This window comes from Heterocephalus glaber, unplaced genomic scaffold (genome assembly GCF_053883595.1).
Source record: "Heterocephalus glaber isolate CG9 unplaced genomic scaffold, H.glaber_assembly_v1.0 deba00001579, whole genome shotgun sequence".
In the NCBI taxonomy this organism is placed as follows: domain Eukaryota; kingdom Metazoa; phylum Chordata; class Mammalia; order Rodentia; family Bathyergidae; genus Heterocephalus; species Heterocephalus glaber.
The window spans coordinates 8,521,433-8,543,033 of NW_028258360.1; the positions used below are offsets into that span (position 1 = coordinate 8,521,433).

General features: G+C 47.3%; 1 protein-coding gene across 10 annotated transcripts in view; it reads left to right on the forward strand.

Annotated features, from left to right (window-relative positions):
* Window positions 1-21,601, forward strand: part of Myo16 (myosin XVI) — a 531,552-nt gene that overhangs the window by 137,910 nt on the left and 372,041 nt on the right. For all 10 annotated transcript variants that reach the window (XM_087193116.1, XM_087193117.1, XM_087193118.1 and 7 more), the window contains one exon: window positions 18,149-18,219. In XM_087193116.1, coding sequence (XP_087049242.1) covers window positions 18,149-18,219 — 71 coding nt within the window. The remainder of the gene's footprint in view (window positions 1-18,148; window positions 18,220-21,601) is intronic.

The window sequence follows — 21,601 nt, forward strand, 5'->3', positions numbered from 1 at the left end:
CATGGGCTTGGTTTCCAGTTTGTCACTAGTAGTGATCAGTGGCATCAATACTTAGGTATTGATTTCTACCCTACCTCTTAAAAGCATGTGTGTGTGTGTGTGTTTCTGTGTGTACTCTTAATTCAAGCAAGCCACAACTTAATAACTTCCACAAATGGTGGTGTGTAAGTAGAACCCTAGATTAGTAGTCATGTCAGTTCTGTATCTCGTGCTATTTATTTGTAAAGGGGTTATTTTTAACCCAGCAGTATGGCTCAGAAAAGAGTATTTCAAATATAAGTAGCATAAATTGGCAGAGTATCAGATATAGGGAGCAAATACAAACTGAAGCATGTGTTTATGTTGTGTGCATGCTGGATTTACTGTTCATGCATCAAGCTCTAGAGAAACACGGATTTGAATTTATGCCATCATGAAACCATCACCGAGTCTGTTTTGCAGTATTTACAGCGCTGTTGATTTAGGTCTGGTTTTGGTGAACAGGTCATGCCTGGCTCCCACCAGAAAATACTTTTCACTATTGTGTGTGTTAGAAATTCTGTACAACAGGGAAGTTTGATAACAGCCTTTAAAAATAGTTGCATTTTATAAGACCTTGGTGAGGCAAGCTTTATTGTTATTATTAGTAGTATCATTATCATTACTCAACCCTGAACCTTTGCTGATTCTTTTCACTGGGTGACCAATATTCTTAGGAACTCTTCTGTCACATTTAAAATGCGTGCCAGAGACCACTGCTGGGAAGATAGAAGAAGGACCTGAAAATCTGTCCCTCAGAAAAGCAAAAAACAGTACCAGGGAAAGCGAGGCGCAGTGACTCCTGTCATCCAGGTACCCTGAAGGCTGAGGCAGGCTGGGAAGCTCAGAAAGACCCTCCCCACCAAAAGACAAAGAGCAGGGAAAGGGGCAGTGGCAAAGTCTGCTAAAAGCAGCTTTTCCGGGTCACTAGAGGTTAACCAGCCTGCAGTAATCTGACAGGCATTTATTTGCCAAAATGGTTGAATCTCAGCAGGGAGAGTGACTTTGCTGGGAGTCTCATTGTGTCTTACCTGGGCACATTCCCCCCTGTAGCAACACGGGGGCATTAAAAGCCAGCAGCCTTCCCATTCCAGAGGGTGCAGAGCAGATGTGGATTCCTCAAACCCCCTCCTAGGGAGCTGTGCTGGTTTCATCGTCTCGCAGCTCCCTGGGAACTCCTCCTCACAGGATAGTTTTTCTGTGACCCAGCTAATAGACTCGCTACACTACCCATCTTTCCCTGGAGCATTTGTGGTAAACAACTCACAGTAAGTGCCTAGCATGGCATCTTCCCAAAGCTGGGGTAACTGTTGTGGCAAACAAGCCGCTCGCCAAAACACTTACTCTGAGAAGACCAGAAACGGAAACGGTAGGTCCTAGGGCACTTGGCAGGCTGGGCATGTTCCTGGGAATGCAGAAGGCTGTGCGTGTGTTCGGGTCTGTGGGCATGCTCAGGAGACTCTCCAAAGACTCACCTCTCACCTGGAGCGACCCTACAGCCTGGCACAAGAAGCAAGTGCAGACTCAGAAAGAGGAGTACCTCTGGTGCACACAGCCAGGAAGGCTCTGTCCCACGCACAGACGCTCAGCGAAGGCTGGGAGTTACTGCAGCTGACACAGGACTTCAGCACAGTCCTGAGCTGACTACCACAGCAGCTGAGTAGAGATCGCACTGCCTATGCGTGCGAGGAACACAGACCTTAAAGACGTGGCTCAGAAAAGTGAGAAAACTTCAGAAGTCACAGATGAAAGGACAGAGAAAGGGGCAGGAGGAGTGCTGGGAGACCTCAGGCCTGAACACTCCCCGAAGTTGATGGGAAATACTAATCTGCCCATCTTACACACTTCCAGCCCCGAAGTGGGATCATGTGAGGCAGACCCACACCAGGCCCAGTGTAACAGCTGTACTTGTTGAAATCCAAAGACAAGGGATCTTGGAATCACCAAGGCAAAAGTGATTCATCATGTCCGAGGTCCTCAATAGATCAGTGCCTAGCGGCTCATCACAAGCCTGGAGGGAGCCAGCAGGAGGACGACAAATTCAGTGAGCTAGAAGAAAAACATTAGCAGCTGAGAATTCTATCAAGGGAAATTACCCTTCTTGGAGAGAAAATCATGACACTCTTGATAAGCCAAAGCGGAGAGCAGCTGAGGATAGCAGATCCACTGTCAACGCTAAAGGGAGTCAGGCAGGAGGAAATGAGACCCTATGTGGTAACTTGAGCTCACAGGAGAAATAAAGGCAGTGGAAAGTTGAGTGCACAAGTAAGCACGACAGGCAGTATAATGCATGCTCTTGGTACTCTATGTCCATCCTGTTATATTTAAAAGACATAACTCAGGTGAATACAGTAGCCCAGAGTTGGACAGACAAACAGTAGGGCAAAGCTTTTGCACGTTGTTCAAATTTGGTTGGTATTTATCTGACATCGATTGTTATACGTTAAGGTATTAATTGAATGCAGATGAAAATTATAAGAATAACATAATACAGGAAGATAAATGCAAGAGTGTTAAGATGACATACATAAATGTCCATTTACACAAAAGAAGGCAGTAAGAGAGGCACAGTGGGACAAAATAAACCTAATACATACAGCAGTCAAATGCCAAAATGGCAGGTGTAATTCCTTCTCTATTAGTAATTGCATTAATATACATAGTTAACATGCAAAAAGACAGATGAGCAGACTGGATTAAAAATCGTGCAGCTACATTCTGCTTATAAGAGACACCTGCTTGATTCAAAGACACAAAGGTGAAAATCAGAGATGGAGAAAGATGAGCTTATTCAGTGAGTGAGAAAAAGAAAGCTGGAATAGATGGTGTAAAATAACAAGTAGACTTTCTCTGATAGCTTTAAAAGGAAATAAGGACATTTTGCAGAGATACAGGGATCATTTCATAATGAATACATACAAGGTGTAATGCATTTGTGCCTAGCCACAGAGCTCCAGAGTCCATGAAGTGAAACTGACAGAATTGAAAGAAGAGAGACGATCCAACAATGCTGAATACTTGGATGCCTCTTTCAGTGATGGATAGAACAGAAGTTCAACCCAGAGCCCTGTCAGGCACAGACTGTAAAGCCCATATCCGGCAAATGCAGAGCATGTGAACCATTCTCCACGATAGGCTTGGAGCATTTTATTTTTGATATGTATATGTTTGCAGCGCATAATGTTTACCTCCCTTCTGCAGAGCAGCTGCCTCTATGTGACACGTCTTAATTCCTTTCTTTGTCCTCTTTCCCGTATTCAAAGGGAAATATTTTTAAAATGTCTTTTCTGACAATAGAATGAAATTAATCATCTTTACAAGTCTTTAATGGGAGGAATTTTAGAAATTTACAAATATATGGAAATTAATTATGTGAGCTGAACTGTGCTCACCCTTCTCCCTGGTACTTCAGAATGTCACTAGATTTGGGGATTTGACCTCTAAAGACAGTAAAGGCATTAGGTTCACCTGACTGCTGTCCTTCCGAGCCGAGAAATTCGCGCACACATAGAGGTTGTGTGCTAGGAAATCACTGGCACAGAGGAAACGCTGGGGCAAAGGAACAGGCACTCAGAAGCCGATGAAGGAGGCCGCCAAGACTCTTTCCAAGCCAGCAACACCTGCATCTTGGACTTCACTCTCCATTCCTATGAGAAAACAACTGATTGGTTAAAAAGCCCAGTAACAGAACTGCAGTATTCTGCTGGCACAGCACTAGCAGACCAACATACTCCTAAGTAACCCACAAATACATGAAAGAATAAATCACAGTGCACATCAGAAGATAAGCTTAGATGAAGGAAATGTTGTGACAAAAAAATCTGGTAAGGTGTTACTAAATCAGGATGTAGAGGGAATTGTAACTAGGAAGGTGTAACTTTGTAAAATACTTTTTTGAAAAGTTGTAGGTTCATGGCAAAATCGAGATGGTGCGGAGATTTCCTGCACCTCTCCTGCTCCTGCACAGGCCTGGCCTCCACTGTTACCAGCACGCCCTTCTGGAGTAGCCCATGTTTTAACAATTGACAAGCCTTCACCAACACATCACAATCGCCCAAGGTCCGTAATTGTAAATGCCTGTATTAGAAATATCGATAATCAATAACCTAGCACTCCACATTCAAAAATGATAGAAAAGAATGAACCAAATCCATTATCAGAAGGAAAGATATATTGTGACAAATACCACTTGTCTTTAGGGAGTCATCTGTACCAGAAGGTCCTGGAGTATTTCTTTAAAATACACAAATTAGATTCTACCACCAGAAACTGGGAAGTATGGTATATTCTTGAAGCCCTGGCTTGCATCATTCTTTGACATGCTAAAATATGAGCTCTACTTGGGCGGGAAACCTGTGTTTAAGAACCATTGCTGGGCAAATAGACATTGTTATAATGTCAATTGCATAATTTCTATAGTCCTGCTTTCTGCTTCCAGGTTTATCAATGTATTCATGGAAGAAGATAAAAATTTTTAAAAATTTCTCTGAGGACCCTGAACTGTATAAAAATTCTCACCTGTGCACTTTAGAAGTATCTATCTTGATGTTCCCATTCTCATATCAGGAAAAAAATTACACTGGCTTGATTTTTTTGTTATTTTTATTCATTGTGATTTTTTGTTTTGAAATAAAATCAGGTTACTGAAAAGTTTCCAAGGTAATGCGGCGAACTTGCATGGACTCAGACCAGCTTGAGCCATTGCTGACATTTCCACATTGCTTTTTCCTTCCCTCTTTCTGGAAACTATCTCTAGTGGGACTTAAAACTGGTACAAAACTTAGAACCCACAATTGTGTTTGCTTTGTTCTTCTTTCCCTCCTGATTTTATTTTATTTTTTTTGTTTTGGCCTAAAATCTTTTATTGGTACATTTTAGGTATACAGTACGTTTACATTTATCATTGGGTGCTTGTACCCGTGCATGACATATTTTGGTTCTTATTTTTTCCCTATTCCCTGTGCGCCCTTCACTCCCTCCACCCTTCCCTATTTACATAGACTTTGTTACCATTTCTTTTCTCATAATTTTTCCTCTCCCTTCTTTCCTTTCCCCTTCCCCTTGCACTTCCCCAATCCCTTTGCACCTTTTCTTCCTATTTCAAATTATCAATTATTTGTTTTAATCATTTTGATCCTTATTTACACTTCCAGTTTCTCACACTAGAGAAACTATTCAGTATTTACACATGTGTGTCCTATTTATTTCACTTAAGAGTATGTCCTCATTATGCGTCCATTTAGCTATAAATGTCTCTAGCTTCTCATTCTTTATGGCTGAGTAGTGTTCCATTTTATAAAAAAAATCTTCTTTATACAGTTTCCAGTTGATGGGCACTTGGGCTGTTTCCAAGCTTTAGCTATTACAAACTGTGCCGCTATAAACATGGGTGCACATATATCTCTGGGGTAAGATTCTTTTAATTCTTTTGGGAAGATACCCAGCAGGGGAATAGCTCAGTCAATGGGACCTCTAGGCCTAGTTCTTTGAGGTATCTCCATACAGATTTCCACAGTGGTTGCACTCAGTGTGCACTCCCACCAACAATAGAGAAGGGTTCCTTTCTCCCCACATCCCCGCTAGCATCTGTTATTGGTTGCTTTTATGATAGCAGCCATTCTTTCTGGGCTGAGGTGGAATCTCAGGGTTGTTTTCATCTGCATCTCTCGAATGACCAATGATGTTGAACATTTTTTCATATATTTGTTGCTTTGACTTGTTTGTCTGAGAAATGTCTGTTCATTTCTGATGCCCATTTTTGGATTGGTCTTTAAATTTGGGATGTCTGATTTGTTAAAGTTCTTTATATATTCTAGATAGTAGACCCTTGTCTGAGGAACAGTTGGTAAAAATTTTTTCCCACATTGTAGGTTGTCTCTTAGCTCTGTGGGTGGTTTGTCTTTCAGTGCAGAAACCTTTTAATAAGATGAGATCCCAGTTGCGGATTCTTTGTGCTAGTTCCTGTGCTACTGAGGTTTTGTTCATAAAGTCTTTTCCTATGCCAATGTCTTCAAGAGTTCTACCTAACTTATCTTCCAGCAAGTTTAGTGTATCTCTTCTAATATTTAGATCTTTAATCCATTTTGATCTAAATTTAGGTGTATGGTGATAGATATAGGTCAACTTTTAATCTTTGGCAGGTTGAAATCCAGTTTTTCCAACACCATTTATTGAATAAGCTATCTTTCCTCCAATGAGGGTAGTTGGCTCCTTTGTCAAAGGTGAGGTGGCTGAATATGGCTGGAGTTGTTTCTGCATCTTCTAATCTATTCTATGGATCCTCGGGTCTATTTCTTTGCCAGTACCATGCTGTTTTTATCACAGCAACTTTGTAATATAGTTTCAAGTTGGGGATTGTGATACCCCCAGCCGTGTCCCTGTTGCCTAGAATGGCTTTTTCCATTCTAGGTCTCTTCTGGTTCCAAATGAATTTTTGGATTCTTTTCTCTAGTTCTGTGAAGTATATTGTTGGAATTTCAATTGGCATTGTATTAAATCTATATAGTAGTTTTGGAAGTATGGCCATTTTCACTATATTGGTTCTTCCTACTCAGGAGCAAGGGATGTCTTTCTACTTTCTTATATCCGCTTTGATCTCTTTTTTCAGACTGCTGTAGTTTTCAGTGTAGAGGTCTTTTGCTTCCTTGGTGAGGCTGATTCCTAGATATTTCATTTTTTTGGATGCTATTGGAAAAAGGAGTTGTTTCCTTAATTTCTCTCTCAGTGAGTCTGTTATTTGTGTATAAGAAGGCATGGAGTGTTTTTTGAGTGTTGACCTTGTATCCAGCTACTGTACTGAAGCTGTCAATTAAGTCTAGAAATCTCTTGGTGGAGTTTTTTCTGTCTTCTATGTAAAGTATCATATCATCAGCAAATAATGACAGTTTAACTTCTTCCTTTCCTATCTTTATTCCTTTTATTTCTTTCTCTTTTCTTATTGCTATGGCTAATGTTTCCAGAACTATATTGAACAGGAGTGGTGATAGTGGCCATCCTTGTCTTGCTCCTGATTTTAGCATGAAAGTTTTCAGTTTTTGACCATTTAGTATGATGTTGGCTGTTGGTTTTTCATAGATAGCCTTAGTCAGGTTAAGATAAAGGGCTTCTATTCCAGTTTTCTGTAATCCTCTTGACTTTAAAAGTAGCACCTTGTGAACCTCCATGCCACCATCCGCAGAGGGCCAGTCTCAGTGCATAGAGAATAAATTCATGAGTAGTCAGAAGCTCACATCAGCTGCCAAAATCTCCAGGGAACTCAGGTCTGTGTATGAAAGCAGAGGAACGGGTGACACCGGGACACGTGACGCTGATGCTGCTGGCCAGGGGTACTCTGCAGTTCGGTCACCATGGGAGGGACCAGCTGCAGTGTCAGGGAAGGGCCCTTAGCCATGTGCATTTGACCCCACATTTTAGCCCAACCGGTGAAGGTCTTGGAGTCCGTTTCTCTTTTGATCAAATCTCAGCCCTTACAGCATCCTGTTGGTGTTCTTCCCATGGCTGCTTCTCCTGGCTCTCCTGCCATCTCCCCAAAACAGACTCTGGGAGGTGGGGCTGGCTCATGCCACTGGCAGTTTGAACTCTCTAACTGTACAGTTGCTGAGAAGCTGTACCTTTTTAGAGAAAATGTCTTAATCTAAATTCTAGCAATTTCCCACAAAATCAGTGATTTTGAGGCCACGAAAGTGGCTCTTGATTCCTGCCATGACTCATCTTCCTCTATGCTGGTGCTGGCTGGAGTATGGGCCTTGGAGTAGGCAGCTGGACTCCAGTTCTGCATCTGCCTGTGGCCTCAGGACCGTGGCTCTGCCACACTCCCAATTTTCTTGTTAGTAAACCGCACGGAAGTGGAGAGAGAAGTGAAGTGAGATTTACAAAATGCTTAGAACAGTATTAGAACCTACATCTTACAAAAGTGTTCCTGTTATCAAAGATGTGCCCTCTTGTTTTTCAGAAGTTTTGGTTCTAAGCTAATTCTTAAGCAAGTGGCATTTTCTTCACACTATCTTAACAGGCAAGGACTTTACACATCTTATGTTTAACCCTTAGCAGAGTCATAGAACTCAGCTCACCCTTCTATTTGTATATGTGAAGAATAAGCACTTTCTCTATTTTGTTGATAGTTGACTTTGTCTTATTCTTGGGTCTTCAGTCATGGGAAAGAGGGGCAAACCAGCTAATATCCAGTCTGTGGATCTAATAGGTTAAGGATGATTTATAAGTTGCCTTTAAATGTCCTTTTTTAAAACTGTTCGCTTATTTTTAAAATTAAAAAAAAATTTTATTAGTAGTATACGTTTGCAGTACATGATTACGTTCATTTTGGTGAGTTGGTACATGTACATAAGATCTTCGTTCTTTTTACTTTCCCTTCCCCTCTCTCCCTTGTCCCTCCATTTCCTGGTCCCCTCCTCATTTGGAAAAGTTGTTCTTTATTTGTGCTTCAGGCCTCTCATGTAAGAGAAACCATGTGATACCTATGCTAGTGTGAAAAGAGTCTTGGATGGGTAAAGGCAAAATGTTCCAGTCTCCCTCCCTGGGGCCGAGGTGGAGCATGGGTGGACAGAGAAGATGTGGCTTGTCCCCTCTATCTGTGACAAGAAGGACATTCAGGTGTCCTGGCTGTACGGGCTGCTCATTCCTGGGCATTCCCAGACATTGTCTCTTGTGCGTTACACGGCTGTTCCCTCGAGTGCCCTGGGCTGTCCTTACTGGCTCTGAGAGCCACTGGTTAAAATTTCAGGAATTTTGTAACTTACCTGTAAACCAGTTAGATCATGCTTAAATGAAAACTTAAATGGTATAAACCTACAATGCAGTGGAGTGTATGAAAATAGAGGTAAAAAACATCTACTTCCCCCGAGTTTGGCATTTTCCTTCCCTGACATTACCCTCTCTTCTCTTGTTCCTGTTTGGTGAATTGCATTCTCATCCTTCTTGTTAATATTACTAAACTCTCACTGCTTTTATTTTACATTTAAGCTCAACATTTAATACTCAGAAGGGTTTCAGAAACTTTAGAACAAACCTTAAAATGTGGATTCTATGACATATTATTACTAAGAGCTTGTATTACTTAATAATCTCACTAATAGAGCTGTCCTAGTAAGCCCAAGCAAGGGCTATGGGCCTAATAAACACACTCTATAGGATGCCTGTGTGTGTCCTGCATCTGCCCACTGTTGTACTGAGAGAAAGCGGAGGCATTCGGTCCATAGCTTCCCTGGGGTTGACAGGCATCTGTCTGATGCCAGAACCAAAGCACGGGAATCACTGTTCCTATCCTGTGTGAGTCGCCCTATGCGCTCTCTGTGGCTCCACCTCAGCACCCATCGGCCTTTCATTAATAGTCTAACGCAGCGCAGTCTCCCTCACACTGGATTTGTGGTGAGAGCCCCCTTGCTCAAGGGCCTGTGGACTGCAACGCACGACGTAAATGTCAGTTCAAGAGGGATAATTTCATTGGCTAAAGGAATCCATGGCAGAGTCGAGTGCTGTTTCCCATCTTTGGAAACCATTGGCAGACAGTTTTTACAGCACAGAAATACTCTCCTCCTTCAAAGCCCCGAGGACCCAGACCCTGAGAAATCCCAGCTGAGTTGTTCGCAGCCCTGACTTGCTCATAAGAAGTGGATCTGCTTGGTCTCAGCCTTCCTGCCAGGGCAGCCCTTCCTGTGAGAGTGTCACTTCTGGGGTCATCTGCTGGGATGTCCATCGGTGTCAGCACTCAGTAACAACCTTCAAGAACCAAACGAAGTACCCAGCAATTCTGAGCAGCCAGGGGCCCAGTCCTGTCCACCCCACCTACCCCATGTTCGGGACCCACCCGTTCTGAGCCCCACATCCTGCCTCGTGATGGGGGAGGCTGCCCTGTAAGAGGCCACTGTGAGCTCTCCTGGGGAAGGGGAGGTGGGCCTTGTCACGGGGGTGGGGAAAGTTCCCCCATGTGGCACAAGACCATCTGGGCCTGATGTAATACAGGTTTCCTTAGCAATGATGTCATAAATACAGGGCGGGGCAGCACATTCCTGGTTCCCAAGGCTCAAAGGCAAGTGACTGCCAGAAGGGTTCTACCCTACAGAGCAGAGCACCTGCACTCCACTAGCCTGGATTGCTATATCTCACTCATTTTGGTCCTTCCCTACCCCCACCCCGTCATGTTCCTGCGGTGCCCCTGGGTTCCCGCACTCCTCATCTGGCAGCAGTTGTCGTTCCTGGTCCTGGCAGCCCCGATTCCAGAAAGGCACTGGGTCCCGCCGACCACCAAGCCAGAGTTGTCCCCTGAGCCCTGGTCTTTGCCTAATGGCCGACCGGAATTGCCCGATGCCCTTACTCGGCACCTACAGCCGGAGGGCTTTGATGACCTAGAGTCTTCTGCTCCATCTTGGACCACTCAAGAGGCTGCAGCTCAGCCTCCAGAGCTCCCTAATGAACTCATACCTCAGCCTCCAGAACTTCAGGAAAAAACAGTCTCTCCTCTAGGTGATGAGCAAGTTCAGCCTCCAACACTGACCCGTGGCGCTGTTACTCCTGCAGAGTCGTTGTCTACTGAGGTTGAAATTGAAAGTTCAACTGCACAGGAGGCCCCAGCTCAGTCCTCAGTGTCCCTTGAGCAGCTTGAACCTCTCCCGAAGGAAGACACACGCGGGAGGCTGAAGATTGCAGAGGGGCCTCTGTTCTCCGCACTGAAGAGCCTCATCCATTCCCCCTCTCAGGGGCTCCTCTCGTCCTCTGGAGACCCACGTCTTCAGGAGCATCCTTTCCCTGAATTACGTGATCCTGCGGAAGCCTCCACAGGAAGCACTGATGTGGAACACCAACCTGGAGGAAACACCCCTGAAAAAAATGTGTTTACCACAAACTCTCCGATTTCTGCCACGGATTCTGCCCTCACCCTGATAGCCACCGATGACCACACCGATGAGAGGCACTGGGAGTACACCAGCACCGGCACTGAGCTGACCCCTCCAGAAACCTCTGTCCCCTTGCTGTCGTCCCCCGGAGATGAGGTCGAGACCCAGCTAAACCAGCAGCTTCACAGCCTCATTCCCAACAAGGAGGGTAGGAGGCTCATTTCGGGTATCATCGATAGTACCAAAAAGCAGTGTTCAGAGCCCCGTGGGCACCTGGCCTGTGCCAAGCTCATCTCGAGAATAGACCGCCTGATGAAGCTGCTCCGTAAGCAGCAGGAAGAGAAGGTGGCCCAGGCCCAGTGGGACACGGAGCAGTGGAAGAGCGAGACCTACATCAAGGAGAGTTCGGGGGTCTCCAGCAATCAGAAGACGGGAGGCGAGCCAAGGGACCACACACAGGAAGTCCCAGAACACAGCTACACCATGCTCATCCTGGCAATAGCACTCATGGTGACCCCAGTGCTTCTGATCATCATCTTCTGTCTCATCGAGATTTGCTGCCACAGAACAGCTTCGGGGCAAGATGAGGAAGGGTCGTCAAGTAGCGATTGCAGGCCGAGAGGGAGGTACTCAGTGGAAAAGGACAGTCAGGAGGGCTACTCCTGGTTTTGGCAGCCGCTGTGGGGCTGGTACCTGACCACGCCTCTCAACTTCTTCCAGCAACGGAGCGTGGCAAACAAGCTACGACAAATCAACTCAGCCAACCAGGATGAGCAGTTCATGTGGGAGGTCAGCGACATCTCAGTGTCAGAGTAATCCACAAAGGCAGCTGCGCGACCCCTTCCCACCTTAGGTGATTTCAAAATAAAGTCACAGATACACATCCACATCCTGGCTGTGCTGACTTTGGGAGGAGCTGGGAGGAATTTGTTCAGGGGCCCAATCCCGGCCTTGGCCCTGGGTTGTGGTGGTGTCATTGAGAGGGGTTTTGAGGGCCAACCTTAGCGACTCTCCAAGGCGGGGGGCATGGAGCCCTCGCTCCATGTGTGAAGGAGCAGTGTGGCCCTAAAAGGACAGCAGGTGTTTGCTCTGAGGCCCGGGAAGCCCTCAAGAGCAGGGCTTTGGGGATTTGGGAAAGGACTTGGACATGTGAGCCCCAGAGAATGTACAAGGGAGACAGAGGACCTGCCTCGCCTCGGATAGAGATGTGAAGTAGGCCGGAGCAGGGGCCAGGCACACAGCTGTCAGTGCCTCCAAGCCTTTCCCAGAATAAACGGGACCGGACAGAACTTTATTCCCCAAGGGTTTCTGCTAGGAGGCAGGATCATGCAATGAGAAAGAAAGTGGCTGGAAATTGTAACCCAAAGTCTAGTCCTGGCCTTGACCCTGACCCATTGAGTGACCTTGGGCAAGCTCCTTCACCTCCCAGGGATGCTCTCTTCCACAGTTTGTAGTGCGGCTTATTTGAAGGTCGTGCTTGCCACCTGTTTTCTGCCATTTTCACACGAGAGAGCCCTGGGATGTTTTATTAAGCCAAGGTTGCCGGCTCTCAACCAGAGGCGACCTTAATGCTCAGACACTGTGAGGATGTGGGATCAGCCCGAACCCCTCTCCTGCTAATGTCCTCTTTCTCCTCAGTCCTGCTGTCTCCATGTAAGGGCACAGCATGGGCGATTGCCTTTCAAATTGTTTTCTAAAAGGCTCACATGGCAGACGCAGTGAAGGCAGGATGGCAGTTGGTACCTCTTGCAGTTCCCACTGAGAGTGACCAAACCTTGCCAGTGCAGGAGCAGAGCTCTGGACCCTCGGCCGAGGCCTTGCTTCGGATTCTGTTCACAGCATTCTCCCGGTTCAGCTTCTGCACTCAGACTGGGTTGTCCCAAATCCCACAGTGGCCCATCCTGGGCCGTTTCTGAGCCATCCAAATGTATTCGGTGAGCAATGCTCAAAGAGCCCAAAAGGCCCGTGACAGGAAGCTGCTTTTCCAGACCCCCCCCAGTGCAATTTTGTCTTGGGACCAAACACAGGCAGTAGTGACATGGGGCCTTTGCCCTGAACTACCTACGATGCCAAGAGCTGCCAAATTACTAACTTGGTCAGAGGAGATCATTCAGATAAACTCCGCTGAATCAAGAATGTAGTCTTTGTTTTCCTGGCATTGATATATTGGGTGAATATGGCCTATATAATAATGAGCCACTTTCATGTGAGCCTCAGAAGGGGCAGGTACGGAATGGCCAATATTACCAGCCCTGCTCAAAGGAAGCCTGAGAAGGGGCAGCGAGACCCTGCCCAGAAATACTTCAAAGCCACAGGTGTCCACTGAGCCCTGGTCTTTGCCTAATGGCCTGCCAGAATTGCCCGATGCCCTTACTCCGCAGCTACAGCCGGAGGGTTTTGATGACCTAGCGTCTTCTGCTCCCTCCCGGGAGTTTTCTCCACATCTAGAATCCTCTGAACAAATTGGACAGCATTTCGCTTTTAGAACATGCCGGTGCTAGAGTTAATACATGAAAGCTATTAAACCAATCTTAGGTTCCAAGAAAGGTCATGGCTTTCATAAAATTGCCTCTCTCGAGGCCCACAGAACACTCGAGGCCGACCCCAGAGAGTAGCTCCCGAAGGAAGACACACGCAGGAGGCTGAAGATTGCAGAGGGGCCTCTGTTCTCAGCACTGAGGAGCCTCCTCCAGTCCCCCCCTCAGGGGCCCCTCTCGTCCTCTGGAGACCCACGTGTTCAGGAGCATCCTTTCCCCGAATTACGTGATCCTGCTGAAACCTCTATAGGAATCCCTGCTGTAGAAAACCAAACGGCAGCATCCCCTGTGGCGCGAGCCCGGGGCAGCCCCACACACAGCTCAGCAGACGCCCATCGTGGGCAGCCAGAGCTCCAAGGCTCCCTGGGGCAAGGTGACCGCCGAGGAGGCAGCAGGTGCTTCCTCCGCCAAGGCCAAGGGACAGGAGTATGGCCATGTGAACAGCAATGGAGACTCGTCCCCCAAGGGTGAAGGGGAGTCGCCCCGGTGAACGGAACAGATGAGGCAGCTGGGGCCACTGGCGATGCCATCGAGCCAGCACCCCCTAACCAGGGCGCTGAGGCCCATGGGGAGCCCCCCTCCCTCAAGGAGACCCCCCAAGAAGAAGAAGAATTTCTCTTTCCAGAAGCCTTTCAAATTGAGCAGCCTGTCCTTCAAGAGAAATCGGAAGGAGGGTGGGGGTGATCCTTCTGCCTCCTCACCCGCAGAGGAAGAGCAGGAGCAGGGGGAGATCAAGGTCAGTGCCTGCAGTGAGGAGGGCACCACCCAGGAAGGGAAGGCTGCTGCCACCCCTGAGGGCCAGGAGTCCCTGGCCAAGGGGGCAGAGGCTAGTGCTGCCGCCGAGGGAGGAGACGCTGAAGAGGAGACAGAGCCCCAGGCCGCAGAGCCGTCTACTCCCTCGGGGCCTGAGAGGAACCCTGCACCACTGGCCACTGGCCAGCGCTGAGCAGAATGAGTAGCTGGGTGGGGGCAGGCGGGGGATCTCTAAGCTGTAAAAACTGTGCTGTCCTTGTGGGGTCACTGCCTGGACCTGGTGCCCTGGCTGCCTTCCTGTGCCCAGAAAGGAAGGGGCTTGTTGCCCCTCCCAGCCCCATCCCTCTCCTCCTCTCCCTCCTGTGGATTCTCCCATCAGCCATCTCGTCTTCCTCTTAGGGCCAGTTAAAGATGGTCCCTTACAGTTTCCCAAGTTAGGGTGGTGAGGCAAAATGCTCCTGTCCTTGGCCCTACTTCCTTCCCTGTCCCTTCCCCTACAGAAGGCAATTGCTGGTTTTCTCCCAGTTCTTTTCCAAGTAGGTTTTGTTTATCCTACTCCCCAGATCCCTGAGCCCGAAGTGGGGTGCTTACACTCCCAAACCCTGAGTCTCCAGCCTTCCCCGTGTTGAGTTATTTTGGTCTCTCGTGCTGTGCCTAGTGGCACCTGGGCTGGGGAGGACACTACCCCGTCTAGGTTTTTGTAAATGTCTTACTCAAGTTCAGACCTCCAGCTTGGGAATCAACTGTCTCTTTTTTGACTTGGTAAGCAAGTGTTAATTAGGCTTTGGGTGGGAGGGAGGTCTGTAATGTGAAACAACTTCTTGTTGTCTTTTTTGTTTTCTCCCATTGTTGTTAATAATTTTAATGGCCAAACCCAGATTTGTACTTTTTTTTTTCTAATTGCTAAAACCATTCTTTTCCACCTGGTTTTGCCATCATGTTTGGAAGAGGAATAAATGTTGTCCCTTCTAAAAAAAAAAAAAAAAAGAAAAAAGAAAACCAAATGGCAGAAAACACTTCTGAAAAAAGTTTTTACCACAAACTCCCCCGTTTTTGCCACGGATTCTGCCCTCACGCTGATATCTACCAATGACCACACCGATGAGAGGCACTGGGAGTACACCAGCACTGGCACTGAGCCGTCCCCTCCAGAAACCTCTGTCCCCTTGCTGTCATCCCCCCGGAGATGAGTTCAAAACCCAGCTAAACCAGCAGCTTCACATCCTCATTCGGGGATCAATATGTGATTCACACTCTTACAAGGGACAGTTCTGAGCCCCGCATCCACCTGGCCTGTGCCAAGCTCATCTCCAGAACAGGCCTCCTGATGAAGCTGCTCAGTAAGCAGCAGGAAGAGAAGGTGGCCCAGGCCCAGTGGGACACTGAACAGTGGAAGAGCGAGACCTACATGAACGAGAGCTCGGGGGTGTCCAGCAATCAGAAGATGCAAGGCGAGCCAAGGGACCACACGCAGGAAGTTCCGGGACACGGCTACAACAAGAAGCTCATCCTGGCGCTATCAGTGACGGTGACCCCAATGCTTCTGATCATCATCTCCTGTCTCATCGAGATTTGCTCCCACAGAACAGCTTCGGGGCAAGATGAGGAAGGGTTATCAGTTAGCATTTGTGGGTGGAGAAGGAAGTCCTCAGGGGAAAAGGACAGTCAGGAGGGCTTCTCCTGGTTTTGGTGGCTGCTGTGGCTCAGGGACATGAGCAGGCCTCTCAGCGTCACCCGGCAGCAAAGCATGGCACAGAAGCTACACGACAAGGACTCTTCCAATGAGAACAAGATATCTGGTCACCAACAACATAGGGGAGGCCAGCGAAGCCCCCTCAGAGGCAGAGGAATCCACAAAGGCAGCAGAGTGAGCCCTTCCCACCTTAGGTGATTTGCAAGCAATGCCAAAATCAAACTTCCCAAATAATTACAGAAAATGTAAAAAACTTCAAAAGCAAATCACAGGTACACATGCACATCCTGGCTGTGCTGATTTTGGGCGGAGCTGGGAGGAATTTGTTTAGGGGCCCAATCCCTGAACACTGAGTGTTGCACTGAGTGTTCTGCTGTCTTTTGCGGGAATTTCAGCATTCCGGGCCCTAGCCCGTGAGGGCAGAGGAAGTGCACTCACGGATTGGGATGTGTGGGGAGGCCCAGAGAAGGTGCCCAAGGCATCTCCTTACCCCAAGCAGCAGGAGGGTCCTAGACTTTTGCAGATGGGAGGGGTGTCCGGGAATGGGAAGCAGAAGTAGAAGAGGATCGAGATGTGTCCCTACATACCAGCACTCCATGATGAATATATTCATTATGTGTCACAAACACACTAATGAAAACTATTTTTAAAAAGAAAATTAGTGACACACAAGGGAGGCGAGGCCCATGGGCCCTTGTGGAGAGGTGGTGGAGAGGAAGGTGACCCCATGACCTTGGGACTACACCATGCAATGGCAGAGGACCGTCTGTCCAGCAAGTTTGCCACCTTTGAGAAGTTTTCTATAGCAAACAACCAAACCCATTGAGTCCTGGTCATGAAAATAAAGCCTAGACTGAAGAAAGACCATGGTGGAAGAAAGCCACCCAGTGAAGCGTAGGAATGGAACTGCATCTGGCATCTGTTCAGGGACTTCCTTCTAGGACAGACTGGGTGACAGGCTGTGGGATCAGAGAAGCCAGGACAAGCTCTGCTCGGGGCCAGTGAACAGGATATGTGGGAGAGATCTGGACAAAGCGTGCTACAGTTTGAGGAAAGACTTTAGCGAGGGTGCACCAGGCTGGGCAGCTCCAGGCTGGTGGCTGCTCTCAGCAGGTCCCCTGCAGAGGTGGATGGGCTTCTGGGTTCACACAGCACAAAGACACTAGCCATGCTGGAGAGGAGTTTTGGCTGCAGCCATGCCAGCCAAGAGTGTTTGTCTTCCTGGGCATTTGGTTAGAGTTGGGAAAGAGGGTGAGCCTAGTTCCTGGAAGGCTGAAAGAGTTGGAATGAATAGAACAGAAGATTCCTTCAAAGAACATTCAGGACCCCTTGTCCCTTTCTCTGTCCTCGGTGTCTGCTCCACCCTCTCCAGGTCTTGGAGAACATTCCAAGTCGTGGAGAAACTTGATGGGAAGACAATATGCTTCAATGAGGTTTGATTTTGGACCTGACCCATTTGTTGTAGTTTGTTGTAATGAAATAAAAGAGTAATGTTGCTTTAATCACACTGTTTGGAAAATGCATTAATGGATTTTTATGAAGACTATAGTTCTTCTGTTAACAACAGAAGCCAGGATAGTGCCTGGGGAACCTGAGGGACCTCTCTATGGGGCTCATCGTGCAGCTCCATGTGAAGGAGCAGAGTGCATTATGTTTCCCAGCCCATCTCTCATTGCCCTGTGGCCATCTGTGTGCCAGTGAATTCTCCTTTGCTGTTCATGTGGAAACCTGGGGTGCCTTTCAGTGGATGGTTGATTCTCATAATTGCTGCGTGTTTTGACCTATGTGACATTCCTATTTGGATGTGTGTGCATTTGTCCCATCATGCTTTGTGAGAATGGTCGAATCCTTGCCAAGGACTAGTGGCACAAATGGAAGTTTAGTGTACAAAATGTCAACTTTATTGTTTTAACCCAACAGGGCCTAATGAATTTGAAAGACAAAAATTCAGCAACCTAATGCCCACAAAAGCCGGGTGCAGTAATTTGTCTTCATTCATTTATTTATTTTTGGTTCTGCACAAGTGGCATAAACCGGACGTTTCAGAATGATAAAACTGTGAAAACTATGTTCCATTTTCTCATTCACGTGCATGGGCGCACCAGGTAATTATATTGCAAAGCAGGAAATAAATATGAATGTGAAGAAAAATGCTACCCATGGTACATGCATGAGCTCAGGTTGGAGGGCTTCCATGGCTGTTCGTGTTGTAAGAATTAATGCAGTGCTGCCACTTTGGGCTTGTGTGTGGAAGAGACCTGCTCCAAGCACATTATTCTCTCTGTCTTGTTTTCCAGTGCTCCGGCTCCTGCAGGAGGGCACAGATCCGCACACTGTCGTGTCCTCGGGAGGGTCCTTGCTCCATCTGGTAAGTACTGTGACAATCTTGGGGGACACCTGGAGAAGGGGATCAGTGAAGGGCTCCAAACTCAGCCACAGAGTGCACACCTGATAGATGATGATGATTCCAATTAGCAGGTGCAGGTAACGAGCTGCCCTTACAGTGAAGTCTGTAAATAATCTTTCACAAATGGCACCAGAGCCTCGGCCCTAAAGGGAACGCTTTTGCAATTGAACAGCATTTGGGAGTAAGTTCAATAACACTGCACCCATCACAGAGCAGTATGCAGCCCTGCCCCTCCCTCACTGCCGCAGCTTGTCCTTGCTGCTCTGCTGAAATTTACTCTGGTCATGGTCAGGCCTGACCCTGTCAGTGTGGATAAAAGTGGCCTTATATTCTTTTGTCAGTGAAGTTGGCGTGGATTAAGTAAAAAGAAAAATAAGTGCATAAAGAAAGAAATATTTTTATGAGGCTGATGCCTGTGAAACTTGCTGGTTTAGTTAAACATTAAGTAAAAGGAGAAGTCAAGAGTTATTTGATTTAGTGGTATTTAGGACCTGTTTAAATATAGTAACTCAATTTTGGAAAATAACAAAATAGCATTAGGAAAAAACTCTAATTTAACATTGTCTACCTAGACAAAACATAATGCTGTATTTATTTTGGCTCTAAGGATCTATGACAGAGGGCTCATGCACGCATCAAGTGGGAGATCCTTCCTGGACCAAATTTGACAGTGGGAGTTTCCAGATCTCTCCAGGTGCTGCTGATTTATAACCACCACTGAGAAGAACTATAAAAGAGAAATGATGTCTAAAGAAAGCTTGGGGAATCGGGATAACAAGTTATGTTCCACAGTCAGCAGAACAGAAAACTGGGAATTGATAGGAGATGCTCTGCAGAATCATGGAGATTGTTTCTCCTGTGCATTGGAAAGGGCCGAAAAGAGCCATTTCTAGGTAACTTTCTTTCCTCCTGGGATGTTCTAGTGATGGAACCTCTCCATTGTCCACGTGGTTTGTGCCATGGCTTCCATCTTTACAAGGGGCTGCACCTTGTTTTTCCTTAGATCCCAAGGGTAATGTGAGAAGCCCGGACCAGGGACTTCTGTAAAAGCCATCCACAGGCAGGGATGCTCCTGCTGGGCAGTGTCACCAGGCTGCTGTCACCACTGGGGGTGTGGGAAGCAGTAATTTCCATGAATAAGCCTGTCAAAGATATTGTTGTCATTGCCAGGAGAAGGCTGTTAGAGAGAGAGAGAGAGAGAGAGAGAGAGGAAAAGTGGAGAGTAGATGAACAGAGCCTGTTACTTCTTCATGTACACAATGTATCTGACCTTTAGTGAGCCTATAAATCTCTGTCCTACAAATCAGAAAGTCACAAGTTGCCTTCTTTACCTTTTAAATAAAGTCAGAAAGCCACACAGTCATCAGCTGGCAGCAGCTGTGCTCTCCTAAGCTGCTGTTGCTGGTCCCAGGTGAACCTTTTCCTCTCTCATCCCACCCCCTGCCAGACTATTGCTCTGTTTCTCACACAACAACCACAGCACAGCACAGCACAGGGCTCCCTCCGGAATGCCCCAGTCACCCCCATCAGTGTCATTAAAGTCCCCAGGCAACCCCGCCTGCAGCAGTGGCCACCCACCTCCATGTCACTCTGACTCCGCTTGCCCACCATGACCTCTTTGCTGCTCCTTACCCCATGCCCTGTCCTGCTCCGTCTGGGTCCCTTGCTGTCTCCTCCCCGTTGACCCACTCTAGCTAGACACCCACACAACATACCAGCCTCTTGCTGTGGGCCTCCGCTCCCGCATCTCACATAGTCCCCCTCTCTGGTGCATCCCACAGCATGGAGCACCCACCAGAAGCCCTCAGGCAGCCCCCCGCATCCCTGAAGTGTCATTCTCCATCCCCTCCTGCACGGTGGCTCCTGTGGCTACTGTGTGTTCTCCAGGACCAGCTCTGTGAGAGCAAGGACTCCTGGGTAGATAATGAATTCCTGTCGCTACGGAAGTCAGGAGTGTCTGACACTGACAGATATCGGGGGCGAAAAGGTGCAGAGCCCATATTCTGTGCCGGCACTGAGTCAGGTGTTCTGAGGGGAACAAGCTCACCTGTGAGGACAGCAGACCTGGTGAGGGTGGAGCAGATGCTGAGGACAGAGCAAGGGACGGGGGTCTGGTGGGGACCCAGGTCCAGGCCTTTGCCCACCTGCCTGCTCTGATTGCTTCTCCTTTCACCAAGGTCATAGAGGGCCCGGCCCTTGCTTTGCCGTGCATCTGGGCGCAGTGGGTTGTAGTCATGGACAGTGTGGCTTTTTCTCTCTGCCAGCCTGAAATTTCAAAAACTGATTCCTAGTAAGTGATTAGTGAAAGGCCCCTGAGAACAGAAGGGGCCTTCGGTTAATAAGAAGGTGGTTATTTTAGTCTTCAAGCCAACTGTGTGAAAGGCTCAGAAATGGTAGCATCAGGAGGAAAGGGAATGAAAAGACTAAAGGGGTCAGGTAGGCAGGAAACGTGTTATTAAATCCCAGTCCACAACAGCAGCGGAAGTTGGGAGACCGAGACCCAGGGAGGTTGATGGAGGAGGTGCAGGAGCTCAGCGCTGGGGCTGAGTAAATAAAAACTAGTGCAAAATCACAGGTTGCCACAGAGACAAAATTGCAGGGTTTCTGGATGCTGTGGGTAACGAGGAAGGCAATTTAGCCATCTCGGGTGTCACCGTGAGCGGCCTCACCGTGTGCCCCAAACCTCCGAGGCTGATCCAGATCACAGGGGCCCTAATTACATGCTGCCCCCACTGCTGGTGTCGCTCAGCGCAAGGCAGCGTATGTGTGCATGGGGCTTGGGAAAAGGCCGCAGAAATGTTCAGATTTCCCAGGGCTGTTTGTTTGGTGCAGTTTTTATTCATGGCATGCCTTGTTCTCAGTGCAGATTTCTGTGAGGCATCTTTTTTCTCTTGGAAGTGCCAGAAAAACGTTTTTTAGGGTAGGAATTGCAAAAAAAAAAAAAAGAAAAAAAACACACAGGATTTAAAGTTGATATGTGAGGAAACAGGTTTTAGTATTTTGGGTCATGCAACATTTTGTCTCCTTTTTAATACATTTTCTACAAATACATTGGACTCAGTTTATTTATCTGCTACTCATTAAATAATTCGAACATCAAACCTAACCGGTGTTGTGTTCTGTGTGGTGGGCAAGAGGGGACAGTTGCATGCAGTAAACGCGTGGTCACCAAGGACTGGGCAGTGGACGGCTGGTGACATGTGCAGCCTTTTCATTCTGCACAGACTCCAGTTCAGGCCACAGACAAGCGAAAGTGGAATATTTTAGAAATATGAACTATTTTCTTTTACTGAGTGAATTCTGGTTTTAACATAAGGATAAGCATCTCAACAGTAGCATTCTT